This window comes from Salmo salar, chromosome ssa12 (assembly GCF_905237065.1).
Source record: "Salmo salar chromosome ssa12, Ssal_v3.1, whole genome shotgun sequence".
Lineage (NCBI taxonomy): Eukaryota > Metazoa > Chordata > Actinopteri > Salmoniformes > Salmonidae > Salmo > Salmo salar.
The window spans coordinates 84,187,046-84,200,511 of NC_059453.1; the positions used below are offsets into that span (position 1 = coordinate 84,187,046).

Sequence of the window (13,466 nt, forward strand, 5' to 3'; positions counted from 1 at the left end):
TGGCCCCATGCAGCTGGTTAGTGGTCATATGGGAAATGGCAGCCAGAGGGGTAATGGACCAAATCTGTATTGGCACTATAGCCAAGAATAATTTAGACATGCCCCAGCTGTGAAATTTCTTGGCTCTATCAACAAGTCCAAAATGTTTTCCCGTGGTCATTGGACTATGGTCAAAATGACCTCAATATGACCCCCTTGAAGTTCTTAAGAATATGTTATTTGTGGGGTTTATTTAGTGGGTAGATAACATTAAAGTCATTTAGATATTATTTGGATTGACTTTACCCTATTTTATTCTAATAGGAAATCAGAATGGCAGCCATTTTATTAGACTGCATCCAATCTTCAGAAATGTTCCTTAAGGTATCTAGTATTAGTGTACTATGTCTGATACTTGTATCATAAAGTGGAACAGTCTTGGGTATATCTGCTGGACTAACTGCTCTGTACAGAAACAATCTCTTCACAAATACCACAAAAGTAAACTATTTACTGTATTTATTCTTATCATAGACATAACTGACTGCTGCTTTTTAAATTAAACATGGATCTCCAAAAGGGCTTGCTGGAAAGAATATCATGGGTATGGTCAGCTTTGAAAAGCTGCTCTCTGAATATACTGTCTGCTCTGTATGGATTCATACTGAAATGTGTAATTGACAGCTTTCATGCCCTTGTCTTCATCAACGACCAGACACGACTATGGGAATTGGTGGGATGAGCAGCATGTGCACATCCATCACATTGGTACCCGTTAACCCTGGTAGGAGCAGCCGCTGCCCACCAGACAGGCGTGAAAAGAAGGTGAAGGAATCATTGTTGACGAGGAAGCCATCAGGGTCGAGCCCCTGTGCTCGTGCTTCTTTGCCAAGCCCCGCGTCTGTGACTGCCCCTGCTGCCTCAGTTGGCCCGTCCTGACCATCGGTCCCACCACTCAGGAACAGGGGACCCTTTGGAGGGAGCTCCATGCCTTCCAGCTCAAGCCCTACTCTCAGGGCCAGCTCCTGGTTCCGCCCACCACGCCCCTTGCCTGTCAACTGCACAGTGGGCTCTCCCCCAGCCAGCAGACAGGTGGCTCCCCAGCCCTCCCCACGCCCCTCACCAAGCACCTGCATGGCACGGCACAAGTCCCAGCTTTCCACGCCTGTCTCGGGCCCCAGCTTCAGAATCTCAGCAGGCAACTCAGGAGGGGGCTCGTCACGGGAGCAGGCAAAGCGAGCCAGTAGACCATAAAGGCGGGAGACAGACTGTACGTCCCCGCACACCCCTGGCGACAGCACAACTGGACGGAATCCGAGCTCCCGCGCACGTCTCCCTGCGCATTCCAGAGCAATGCTATTGGAGCCAATCACAGCATTGAGAACATGTGCCGCCCTGTCTGACTGCTCTCCAGACTTCTCCCATCGGGGTGCTGAGCGTCCAAGCACCTCTTTCACTGAGACAGGGAGAGAGGAGGACAGCCCGTAACGTTCAAGGACCGACCAAATCTCCTCAGGCCACACCTCTGTCCACACTGTGGGGCCACTGGCTATCAAGTCCAGGGGATCTCCAATTACGTCAGACAGAACCAGGGCCACCACCTGTTATAAAATGTTAACAGGAACATTTTATTTGACCAAATACAACCAGAATGTAAAGCTAATGTGCAAGAAGTTCAGGTCTTTGGGTAAAAGCTCTATAATGAGCTAGTACAGTTGTGTTCTTACCTGAGCAGGGTGAGCGCAGTGTGCAAGTCCTCCTCCTTTCAAAATCGACAGGGCACGGCGTACAGAGTTAAGCTCCTGAATAGTGGCACCAGCACCAGCCAGTCTGCGTGTAACATCCTGTTTCTCTTGAAGAGAGATTGGTGGGACTGGTGCAGGCAAGAGTGCAGACCCTCCTCCTACACACACACACACACACACACACACACACACACACACACACACACACACACACACACACACACACAAAGTATGTACATATTTATGGACAACCTGTAGCTTCAGTGATTCAAATTGAGTAATGACTACTTTGTGTGACATAGTTACATGATTTAGTAGTTTGGTATCAGTTTACCTGAGATGAGTACAAGCAACATGTCATTCTCTGTTAGTGTGCTGACCAGCTCCTTAATACATTCGGCTGCCCTCTGGGCATCAGCATCTGGCAGGTTGTGTTTAGCTCCCTCCATCACTGTGATGTGACTTCCATCCTTCAACAACATCTGGCTGAGGTGGAATTAAAACAGAGATTAGGAATTCATTTACCAACCAAACCCATCCCACCCACAAACAATCTGGTTCTATTGTGAGTTGCTTACTCTTTCCCATGCTGCCGTATTGTCTCCTGAATGCCGTGTGGCACACTGATCACTCCTCTCACCAAGTGGTCCCCCACAATCCTCTCTGCCTCGGCAGCCATGCCCAGCACAGCTTTGCCAAAACCTACCAGGTGAAGGTTGTTTTTTAGCGTGAAGCTGCGTCCATTCACTAGGAGAGTGTCTCCTGTACGCTCCAGACCCCGCCGCACCACAATGTCTGGTTGCACAGCTTCGATAGCCGTAGCAAACACCTCCCGTGCTCGCATGTCCAGTGACATTCTGTAAACTATGGCTCGCCTCACCCCCACTGGGGCCAGTAAAGATAAAGGACGATACAGGGACACAACACAAGCCATCAGGCTGTCCTTGCAGGGAGCACCTAGCGGACAGGAGAGAAAAGGCAAAAAACATGTTTCTGGATCACAGGATGTACTGTAAATTATGACCACCCCCTTTGCTGTTTCTGCTGTTCTGATTTTACTGGTTATTTACCAAAAGGAGGACACCCAAGAGAATTCAGATAGAAGGTCAACTAGTAGGTCAACTTTGTCACTTGCCTCGAGATGCCCACCCAACACGTCGGATAACCCCATAGTCTCTGCATTTAATTGACAAGTCATTGTGACTGAATCCTACAGAGGTTGCCTACCTGTACACCGGGTATGGTGAACCTCTGGATTTCCTCTGTGCTCCGTGTGAGAGCTGTGTATTGCAGAGTCGGGATCAGCACTAAGGCAGTGTGGCAAAATCGGGACAGAGCTCAACTCAAGTTGAATGTGTACCCTCTGTGTAATGATTGACTCAAGCTTGACCATAGGGCAGGAAAAGTGAGCAGTCTGCGTGTTTGTCTTTTTAGATGTACAGTCAGGTACTACCAGGGGCGGAAATCCCGGGGGGGACGGGGGGGGACACGACCCCCCCATCCTGGGAAAAATATGATTTGTCCCCCCCCAATATATCACTGAAACATAACTATGTAATTTAAATAATATTAATAATACGCAATGAAAGCAATTGTGCTGATTATAGACACTTAATAGCGCGTTTTTAAGTTTCAAAAGATTGCGACCCCCCCACCCTTTGCCTCACAATGGTTTGATCCACTGCCAGTTCCTTAGCTTGCTAGGTAACAGAGAGGTCGTATCTACTGTAAGTTAGTGCTTCAAAGTCCCTGTGATAAGGTTAGCGATAAACTGAAATCCAAACTGAACAGAACTACACTCTCTTCTACCATTGTCTTAAATATATTTAATGGTCTCGTTGCAAAAGCTAAATTGTCGCAAGGGAACTTTTATTTATTTATTTATTTTATTTCACCTTTATTTAACCCGGGTAGCAAAGATTATAGCAAACACCACTGAAACTGAATTGGTGCTCGCTAGCTTTGCAAATTCAGCTATTGTTGGAAGCCAGCCAATATGAAACAAACTATTAAAATTACAAAAGGTTGCAGCATATGTTGTGTAAATGGTGAACTCATACAGCTGTCAACTCTTGTCATTTTAATCCGTTTCACATTTGCTAGCTACCTTTTAGATCGAAGCCCAAATAGAATGATTGAAGATGATAGAAGCCCATCTCCTACTGTAAATAACCTACACACTGTGTGTAGCCAGCCAGCCAGCCAGGTAGAAAAATGGCAGAAAAATAAAAGACGGACATCAGAGTATTTTTCAATACACCAAAACGCATAGTAAGAACCCTAGTAGCCTAATATCTCAAAGACTAGTTGATAAAATGTTTATAAGAAAGAACTGAAATTCTAATGGAAATGTTTCACAATGATGTCATTAGGCAGAGCAGGCAACAGATGGCACACAGACAGCAGAGTTGGGGACAGATATGCAGGGACAGACTGGCAGAGACAGGGAGTCTCAGGTAAGTTTGTTGAGTCTTTGTTTGACAACATTATGAAAGGTTCTAAACAATTTTGACTTGTAAAATAGGAACATAATTGGAAAATGCCATGGATACCCCCACTCTCAACTTAAACTGGTGACTGAACTAAGATTTGTTGAAGGCAATGGTATTGCTGTTGTGATTAGTTGTGTAGTTTTGGGTACTGGTAGTTAGGAGTACGGCAAACACCTTATTTCTTTGGTTCCTCAATATACATTTACCATATTACAATGTAGGCTATGTGTTACAGCACTACGTTTGGTGTCCCCCTCAGGAATTGCTCTTGAGAAAATTTCATGTAATTGTCCCCTCCAAAGTTGATATCAGATTTTCGCCCCTGGGTACTACCCAGGGTCAAAACACACAGCAGTATTCAATTTGAGCGACTAGGTATTAAAAATATTGACTGGAATGAGGACAGGGTGGATGAGTGCTGAATATTCAAACCTCACTCACATACAGCTAACTGCCAAAATAAAGGAACCACCAACATAACATTTCTTAATAGGGCGTTGGGCCACCACAAGCCGACAGAACAGCTTCAATGCGCCTTGGCAGATTCTACAAATGTCGAACTCTTTGGAGGGATGCGGCACCATTCTTCCATGAGAAATTCCATCATTTGGTGTTTTGTTGACAGTGGAAAACGCTGTCTTAGCGCCGCTCCAGAATCTCCCATAGTTGTTCAATTGGGTTGAGATCTGGTGACTTGACACACACATCCTTTAACCCGATTATGTTTATTTTGAGACCACCCTTAAATTAAATGGGAAACTGGACCTTTTTTTTTATATACATGACCCTAAGCATGGGATGTTAATTGCTTAATTAACTAATGGAAACCACACCTGTGTGGAAGCACCTGCTTTCAATAAACAAAATATTCAGCACATAGTAACTTCTGATTTCTTTGTGCTTTAATTAATGCAAACCCTTGAAGGGTAAATAGGTGGTTCGTATATACGGGCTCCCTGTAACACCTCGCAGGGCAAAACAGAGAACTGGAATAACATCACAAGTTTTACTTTAAATACTTCTTGACAGACTTAGTTCCCTCTCCCTGAGGGCCTGTCATAGTAGAGGCTTGGGTGTGGTTTAGACTTACTCCAGCCTATCGTTGGCGTGCAGGCTGGTCCCAACCTCTAGACGCATCTTTGTTGCCAGGCATAGTTGTCTTCTAGCTTATCTTCGTGTGTGTAACCGAGAGTCAGACACCCAAGGACAGTGCCTGTTTTTATGCTACAGCCATTCTCCCCTCTATCAGTTCCTCACATACACCTGTCCTTGAGCGGCCCCACAACCAGGCATTGTGTGTGTGTGTCACGAGTCTACTCAGCCTACACTACTAGCCAGCAACCCTCCAGTTAGTCATGTCTATTATATGTCACACAATCTATCTTAATACAATATAAACCTCTTATGTTTAGCATTAGTATTCATAAGTTATGCACCACAACTAATTTTATTATATAGGTTTAAATAGTTGTATTATATTGGTTATGCAAACAAATAGTTGGTCAAACCCTAACAATCCCCCTTTTCACACCTGATAGGTGTAAATACATAAGTTCTTAAATTTCAGGGAAATTTTGAGATTCCCCCTTTTGACACCCCCTAGGGTGTCACTCAACACAATTTTAAAATCCCATTTTAATGATTAGATGATTAGTTAAAAAACCCTCAAGTCCTTCCGGCTACACCTCACTTGTACTAGGTTGACTACCAGCCACCCAGGAACTTCAAACCTTCACATAAGGAAAGACAAATAGTACACAGGATAAATTCAGAACATATTATTTAAAAAAGTTATAAAAAGAAAACCTTCCTGCGGCAGTGGCTACACCTAGCAGGTATGGGACAGACTCTTTGTCCCAGAACTTAAAACCCTTACATCCACCTGCCACTACATTCAATACATATGAGAACATTTTAGATAAGCTTTATTCGACCCCTTCCTCAACAGTAAACCAAGGATCGTCCTCAGACAGACCCGTCTTTTGGCCAGAGGTTGATTCAGTATCCACTGGGGTCACTTCCATCAAAGACATCATTCCGGTTGCTCTGACAACTTCTGTAAGATATTTTCTCAAGCAAGGGATTATACAGACAACACAACAATAATAAGAACACAAGCACTAGGGTCAGAAATCCAGTAACCACCATAGATGTGTACTTACCAAAAAAGGTATTCAGCCAATTCTCTTCGTATACCCCCGCTACACCCTTCATTTCAGCAGATAGCTTGGCAAGTCCCAGTAGGGCTTTGGTAATGCTATCATAGGGCTGGTGTTATTAGGGATAAAAGTACAGCATTGTTCACCAAACGTTTTATACACCCCCCATTATTAGCCAATATCATACCCAACTCCAATCTATTTTGTCTAGCGGTTCTAGTGGTAGCCTCTAGTTGCTCAGCCATACCTGTCAGTGCAGTGCAAGTATAGTTAACAAATCTCTGTTACACACACATCAGTAAAGAACTCAACCCAGCTTTAGGCGGCTGTATTTTTCCCACAGTACACATACATTCCTTATCAACCTTGCCTCCTGTCTTCTAATCTTCTGCCCACCAGCCGTTCCCAGGCCGTTGTTACTCTCCCTAACTTAGGGAGGCTTCTTCTCCTGTTCCCTTCCCAAGGTCGTCTTATCAACTCTGCCCTGCTCATTCTGGTAACAGTGTCTTACTCACACAGTATTGGAATATAGTTTTTAACCCATTAATATAGCTGTATTTCCAATACATTTCAACAGGTCATAAGGTTTCTGAGTGAAATCTTTTAGTCAAACCTTTCATTACATCCATCCGATTAGCTAAATATTTCACATACATTATAACACATCTATTTTTATTGGATTTAGAAATTTCACACAAAATCAAACTAATTCAGGAAACTCTAAAGATGGTCTCATCTTATCATGGGCTCCTCATAACTGAATGAATCCTCCACCAGGCTCGGCGGGAGGTATTTGTCGTCCCACTGATCTGAACTTTGACTCGGTCCGTATCTCACCATCTGCTCCGTTATCGATCTCTCTAGAGTTCTGGAAATGAGACCTCTCGCACAGGGGACCAAACAACAACCACACAACACAAACACACTCATACAGGTGAAAGCTGCCCATAATACAGTTCTTACAACACTTTTCCATTTCCCAAACATGAGCTGTGTTATCAGGAATGTACGTACAGCAATGAACCTAATCATTCTACCTACACCATCCTCTTTTGCCAGTAACATATCGAGAGTCAGTCTTTTTTACCAGGTCATGAGGGAGGTGGTGGATAATTGGTCAGAGAACCTCTTTACTGCATCCCTGTTTTCATTCATGAATCTCTGTTGATTATAAAAGATGTCATTAATCCCTTCCACATTTTTTATGGTCAACCACCAAAATAATGTAGTGTTAAAGCCTTCACATATTTGATTCATAGCTTTGTATTCATCTGGAACTTCCCTGAGGATGCCAATAGCATCCATCTAGACAAAGCTAATCCCATCCTGGTCAAAATTCCTCCTGTGCCTACTTTAGCCTCCTATAACTGGCCTCTGATGACTAACTCGAACTGGTTGGACCAATAACCCCAGGGCGCAAGTTCCTAACCACCCTTTGTGGTCATTTCTGTCGTATGCATCCTTTGCTGGTACTAGCCCACCCTTCATCAGTTATAGGTGCAGTGAGGTTAAGAATTTTCTATTCATCTTTCAAACCTAAGTCAGTCACATTAACGATTACATTCAGCCATTAAAATCATCTAAGTTCTCGGTGCCATTCTTGTATCCATAACACTGGTACTCATCAGGAGTTAAGGTGAACCGAGGTGGGTTGGCTGAGTACTTCAATCTGACCAACCCCAATTCCTGTACAGTTGTCTGCTTCCCCAGGAAATTGTTTAATGTTTACCTTAAATTCTATATCTTGATCTTCTTTGATTCCTTATTCTGTATGTCACTCATCCATTTATTATATAGTTTATCTTCTACTTCTTCTCAATAACAACGGTATCCTATGATTAGTACCGGAAGGTGGTGGATCTGAATGTATCAGAAAGATTAGACTATGATGCAGCTCAGAGTCTCTACTCTTCCCAAAAACCGCCAACCCTCTCCTGCCCTTAGTCTCTCTGCTAGGTACCACCCCATACTCACACCTCTAGGAGCACACACAGTGATGAACGGTCGGGATAGGAAATCTTCGTTAAGGAGGTAACCCCCGGACCCTGTTGGTACTCGGTTCTTCTCCTAACTCTGTGTGTGATCAGCAGTGCTCATATGTGTACATACCTTCTTGCAGTGGATAACGTGGACCCAAGTGACTCTCAGCTTTTCTAATGGCAAAGGTTTAACAGAACCTGGTATGGGCCCTCCCCACGGGGCTGCTTCCAGTCTTTGCTCCTCAGGGACTGGATCCACACCCAGTCTCCTGGTTGGATTGAGTGAATCACCTTCTCCTGTAATTGGACACACATTCTTGGACATACGGGTTTGGTTAACAAACAGTCTTCTCATGTGTTCTGTTAGTATTACTTCAACTTCTATGTCTACCTGTTCTGGAATCTCTATTCTCCCTAACTCTGGCATTCTATAGGCTTTATCTGATTAGCTAAAATGTCATCCATCATTTAAAGAGATAGATCCCAGTAAACCAACTCTAGGGATAATATCTTGACCTAATATTCTAGCTACCATAATCATGTCCACCAAGTAAGTTGGGAACGCTTCTACCCATTTGCTATACTTATCTGTTATTGTTAAACACCCCTTCTTCCCCTCAATTCGGAATAGTTCAATAAGTCCATTTCCAAATGTTGGAAAGGATATTCTACAAAACTTTTGTTAAGTAATTATCCTAACCTGTTCTATCGTCTGCCCTACCATACTCCCCCTATTTATACATGGCCATGTATCATGTATAGCCATGTATCAATATTGCTGCATATCTAAACAAATCATTATAGGAGTTCAACTAACATAATCAGATCAAAAATGACTAATCTGAACCACTCCACAAAGAAAAATTATTGTACCCTTATCGTCATTCAGTCTTCTCATTGGTTCAAATTATCAACTGCGTCTAAGAACTTTAACTCCATCATAATTATCAGTTCTACAAATTTCCTTAAAGTCAGTATCACAAATGACCTTAAATTCACCATCCAAATGGCCTTTCATTGCGGCTGATCAGACCACAAAAGGAAAAGTCACCAGAGGGGTCAAAAGTCATACCACCCTTTCAGAACCGTGTTTCTTACTACTTTAGATAAATGACGGCCAAGAACTTTATCCACATTTTGTATCTCAAGTTCCCAGAACATTCCCTATCAAAAGAATTTCACGTGTTTAATTAAAACTCAGAAAACAAAACTTCAAAATGCCATGTGTGTATACCCCTTTAAGATATCCTGTCCCTAGGTATTTTTCCAAAGACAGCTAAGCGCTCCTTTTTCCATAAAATAACCACTTGGTCAGCATTTCCTCATACTACACCGATTCAAAAACCCAAAAGTTAACTACAAACAAAACCTAATAATACTTATAATTCCATTGTACTCCCCCCAATCATTAGTTTTAAACTTAATTGAACATGCGCTACCCTTGGATACAATACTGTACTTCAAACCTATCAAACTCCCATACTTTAACATACTACTTGACTAATTTAACCCAAGATTACTTAAAACCTTAACCCCTTCAGTTTATCTGCAAACCGGCCCATTCTGTTTGCTAGGAATACCCTGCCATTATACACAACTGTGTTTAATGTGCACCGTCCCTGTAAAAATAAAATTAACTCCACCTGTAATTCACTTTAATGACTTGACAGTTTTCCATGCAATGTTCAATTCACTGGTATTACTAAACAATCAATACCACGAATCAATAACCAGAATTTATCACGTCACAAAATGCTTCCTTCCAGCCAAACATAGCCCAGCGCTCACACCCCACTCTCCTCTTTTCACCCGTAGGGAAAAACATTACCTCTTTTCAAACCGCGTTCTGCCTTTCCTCTATCGCAAGATTAAAACCAATGTTCCAACTCTATCTCTCTTTCGGCTCCACATACCTTATGCATCTTTCTTACCATTAGTCCCAACTTTAACCCATCCAAACTTCCATCAAATTCATACTTCCTTCTCCACCTTGGACCGAAATAAATATTTATTTTATATCATTTAACCTCTTGACGTTACCCTAGGATAGGGGGCGCCACAGCGCATTTTGGAAAAAATTAGTGCCCATTTTCAACGGCCTACTAATCAGACTCAGAAGCTAGGATATGCATATAATTAATACCTGTGGATAGAAAACACCCTAAAGTTTCTAAAACTGTTTGAATGGTGTCTGTGAGTATAACAGAACTCATATGGCAGTCAAAACCCTGAGACCGATTGAACCAGGAAGTGGAATTCTGAATTGTGGACTCAACTTCACGTCGTCGCCTATTATTCACACCGTGAGATATCGTTCACTGAGCACTTCCTATTGCTTCCACAAGATGTCGCCAGTCTTTACAAAGTGTTTTGAGCCTTCTACTGTCGAAACTCAGTGAATGAGACTCGTTGGAAATTGGTCACAGCGGGAGGGCCATCACCATTATGACGCCGGCGGCCCTGTCTACCCCCACCTTTGGAAACGTTTTGAAACACAATGAAATCATCCCCCTCGAATCTTATTGGCTCTCTTGTTGAAACAGGCCCTGAAGATTTATGTTATACAACGTTTGACATGTTTGAACGAACCTAAATGTGAAAAAAATGATTATTTCGAAACTGCTGTGGCGCGCACGGCAGAGTAGTTGGATACACCCTTCGGACGCGCTAACAACAGCAAGCTAATGGAACATAAAGGATGGACTTTTTCGACCGAAAATACATCTGTTGTGGACCTGGGATTCCTGGAAGTGCTTTCTGATGAAGACAACTAAAGGTAAGGGATTATTGACAATATTATACAACATTAGATGTGATATGCGATTGTTCCAAGATGGCGCCGAGCTGTATTTACTAGCTCATTTTCTGAGTATCGCATCCCCTTTTATCGCTAAGTGTGATTACCCAGTAAAGTTATTTTTAAATCTGGTATGACAGGTGCGTTCAAGAGATATTCATCTATAAATCTTAGAATGACAATATTACATTTTAAACATGTTTTCGAATAGTAATTCAGTAAATTGTAGCACTGTTTCATCGGATGCTTTTGACGGGAAAATAGTTAGTCAACGTCAGACGCCGATGTAAAATGCTGTTTTCATATATAAATATGAACTTTATTGAACAAAAGAATGCATGCATTGTGTAACATGATGTCCTAGGTGTGTCATCTGATGAAGTTTGTAAAAGGTTAGTGCTGCATTTAGCTGTTTTTTGGTTATTTGTGATGCATGTGGTTGGTCGGAAAATGGCTATGTTGCTGCTTTTTACGATGGACTCCTCTAACATAATCTAATGATTTGCTTTTCCTGTAAAACCTTTTTGAAATCGGACGACGTGGGTCGATTCAGGAGAGGTGTATCTATAAAACGATATAATTTGAAAAAAAAAAAAAAAAAAAAAATGATTAAATTTTGTCATGCTAATGGCGATATGATTTTTCGCTGGATTTTGATTCCGCTAACGGGATGAGACGCTGAAGAGGTTTTAACTCCATGTATCGCTCATCTCCCGTTAATTCCTGCACCTCCTTTAAGGTGTTTGTTTGTTAAATTACTATCGTAGTTATTCTACTCCTTTTCCCACTCTAGAATTTTAAGAAGGAGTATTCGTATGAATCTTAAATTATATTTTATTCTATGTGTTTTTTTGTTTGTTTTTAACTCTGATTCAATTACAATCTGTGTGTACTTGCTATTGATCTCTATGTGTGTGCTGTATTTTCCTTCCTACTGGTAATTTCCTCTAGGATCCCAGAATAATTTATTTCATGACTTTTGATAGATCCATTAGGTCTCACATGTATATGGCTTTTGACCCTCATCCATCTCACACGCAATTATCCTCTTACCCCTGTGGAAACTTCCCAATGTGTATATATGTTATACAATCTATGTGTATCTCTTTCTTGAAACTTTATCTATAGAGGTGACTTTTGATTGGACATTAGGTCGCATATGTATGCAACTATCTGTTGCTCCTTGTAACTTTTGACAATAATATCTGTATCTCACTCCGCCATATTAGGTTTCCCTTCTTCAATGGATAATCAGACCTAGATTTGCTCCTCCGGAAGATCTGACCATCCCCTCCTTTTCCACTCTTTCTTCTTTTGATGCCATTTTGTTAATAAATTCAATCAGTTCAATATCTCCTTTATTCTACACCTAATTTGGACATATAATTTTATCTCCAGCCTTTTTATTGTCCTATTACTATTTTATCTTTAACCTTCTAGTTTACTAAATTCAACCAGCTAAATATCTCCTTTTATTTTACACCTAAAGTAGGCATATAATCTTAACTTTAACTGCTATTATGTTATCCTTCCCTTGCCTTTAAGTTCCTAATTTATTAGCCCCCTTTTATCACGCCTACAACCTCACCTCCATTCCTAAGAATTACTCCGCCGTCTCGCCGGTCACCCAGTATTCTTATCTAAAATTTTCCGACCCCAGTCGTACTCTCGTAGTTACAAACCTCGCCGGCAGCAATTGCTATTTCAATTATTCCCTATATCCCCGGGTCGGACCCTCCAAGTTACGATCCCAGCCGGAGATTTCAGTATTTTCTCCGGTCCTAATCGTGCCCTACAGTGTCACGGATCTTGCCGGTAGAACAATACTCCAAGTTACCAAGGTAATAACAACACATTCACCATGGGTTTGCATGTCACAATAATGACTCTATAATATTTCTTATCTACTCATAATAATTCATAATTTGGTTCACTTACATCGAACAGGTGCTTCACAAAATTAATTTGGTTAAAGCCAATATGCAGATCTTTAGTTATTATAACAATAGGTGTCTGCTTACCTGTTTTTAGTTGTCCGGACTCTTTGTGAAACACACCGTTCCCCGAGAGCGATGTCCAATTAGCTGATCAATACTCAGCGAAGCCCCTCTACCAGACCGTCGGGGTCACCATGTTAAGTTGCGTCAATTCGAATCTGGTATCGGAACAAAATATTCAGCACATAGTAACTTCTGATTTCTTTGTACTTTAATTAATGCAAACCCTTGAAGGGTAAATAGGTGGTTCGTATATACGGGCTCCCTGTAACACCTCGCAGGGCAAAACAGAGAACTGGAATAACATCACAAGTTTTA

The 13,466-nt window shown here is 41.9% G+C and overlaps 1 protein-coding gene across 1 annotated transcript; it reads right to left on the reverse strand.

The window, feature by feature from the left end:
* Nucleotides 1-481: 481 nt before the first annotated feature.
* Nucleotides 482-3,258, reverse strand: glyctk (glycerate kinase). The gene is made up of 5 exons (XM_014133698.2): nucleotides 2,952-3,258; nucleotides 2,303-2,681; nucleotides 2,059-2,210; nucleotides 1,707-1,882; nucleotides 482-1,580 (listed from the first exon to the last, which is right to left on the reverse strand). Exons 1-5 carry the CDS (start codon nucleotides 3,223-3,225, stop codon nucleotides 684-686), a joined length of 1,878 nt encoding a protein of 625 aa, XP_013989173.2. The 5' UTR covers nucleotides 3,226-3,258; the 3' UTR covers nucleotides 482-683.
* Nucleotides 3,259-13,466: the final 10,208 nt, after the last annotated feature.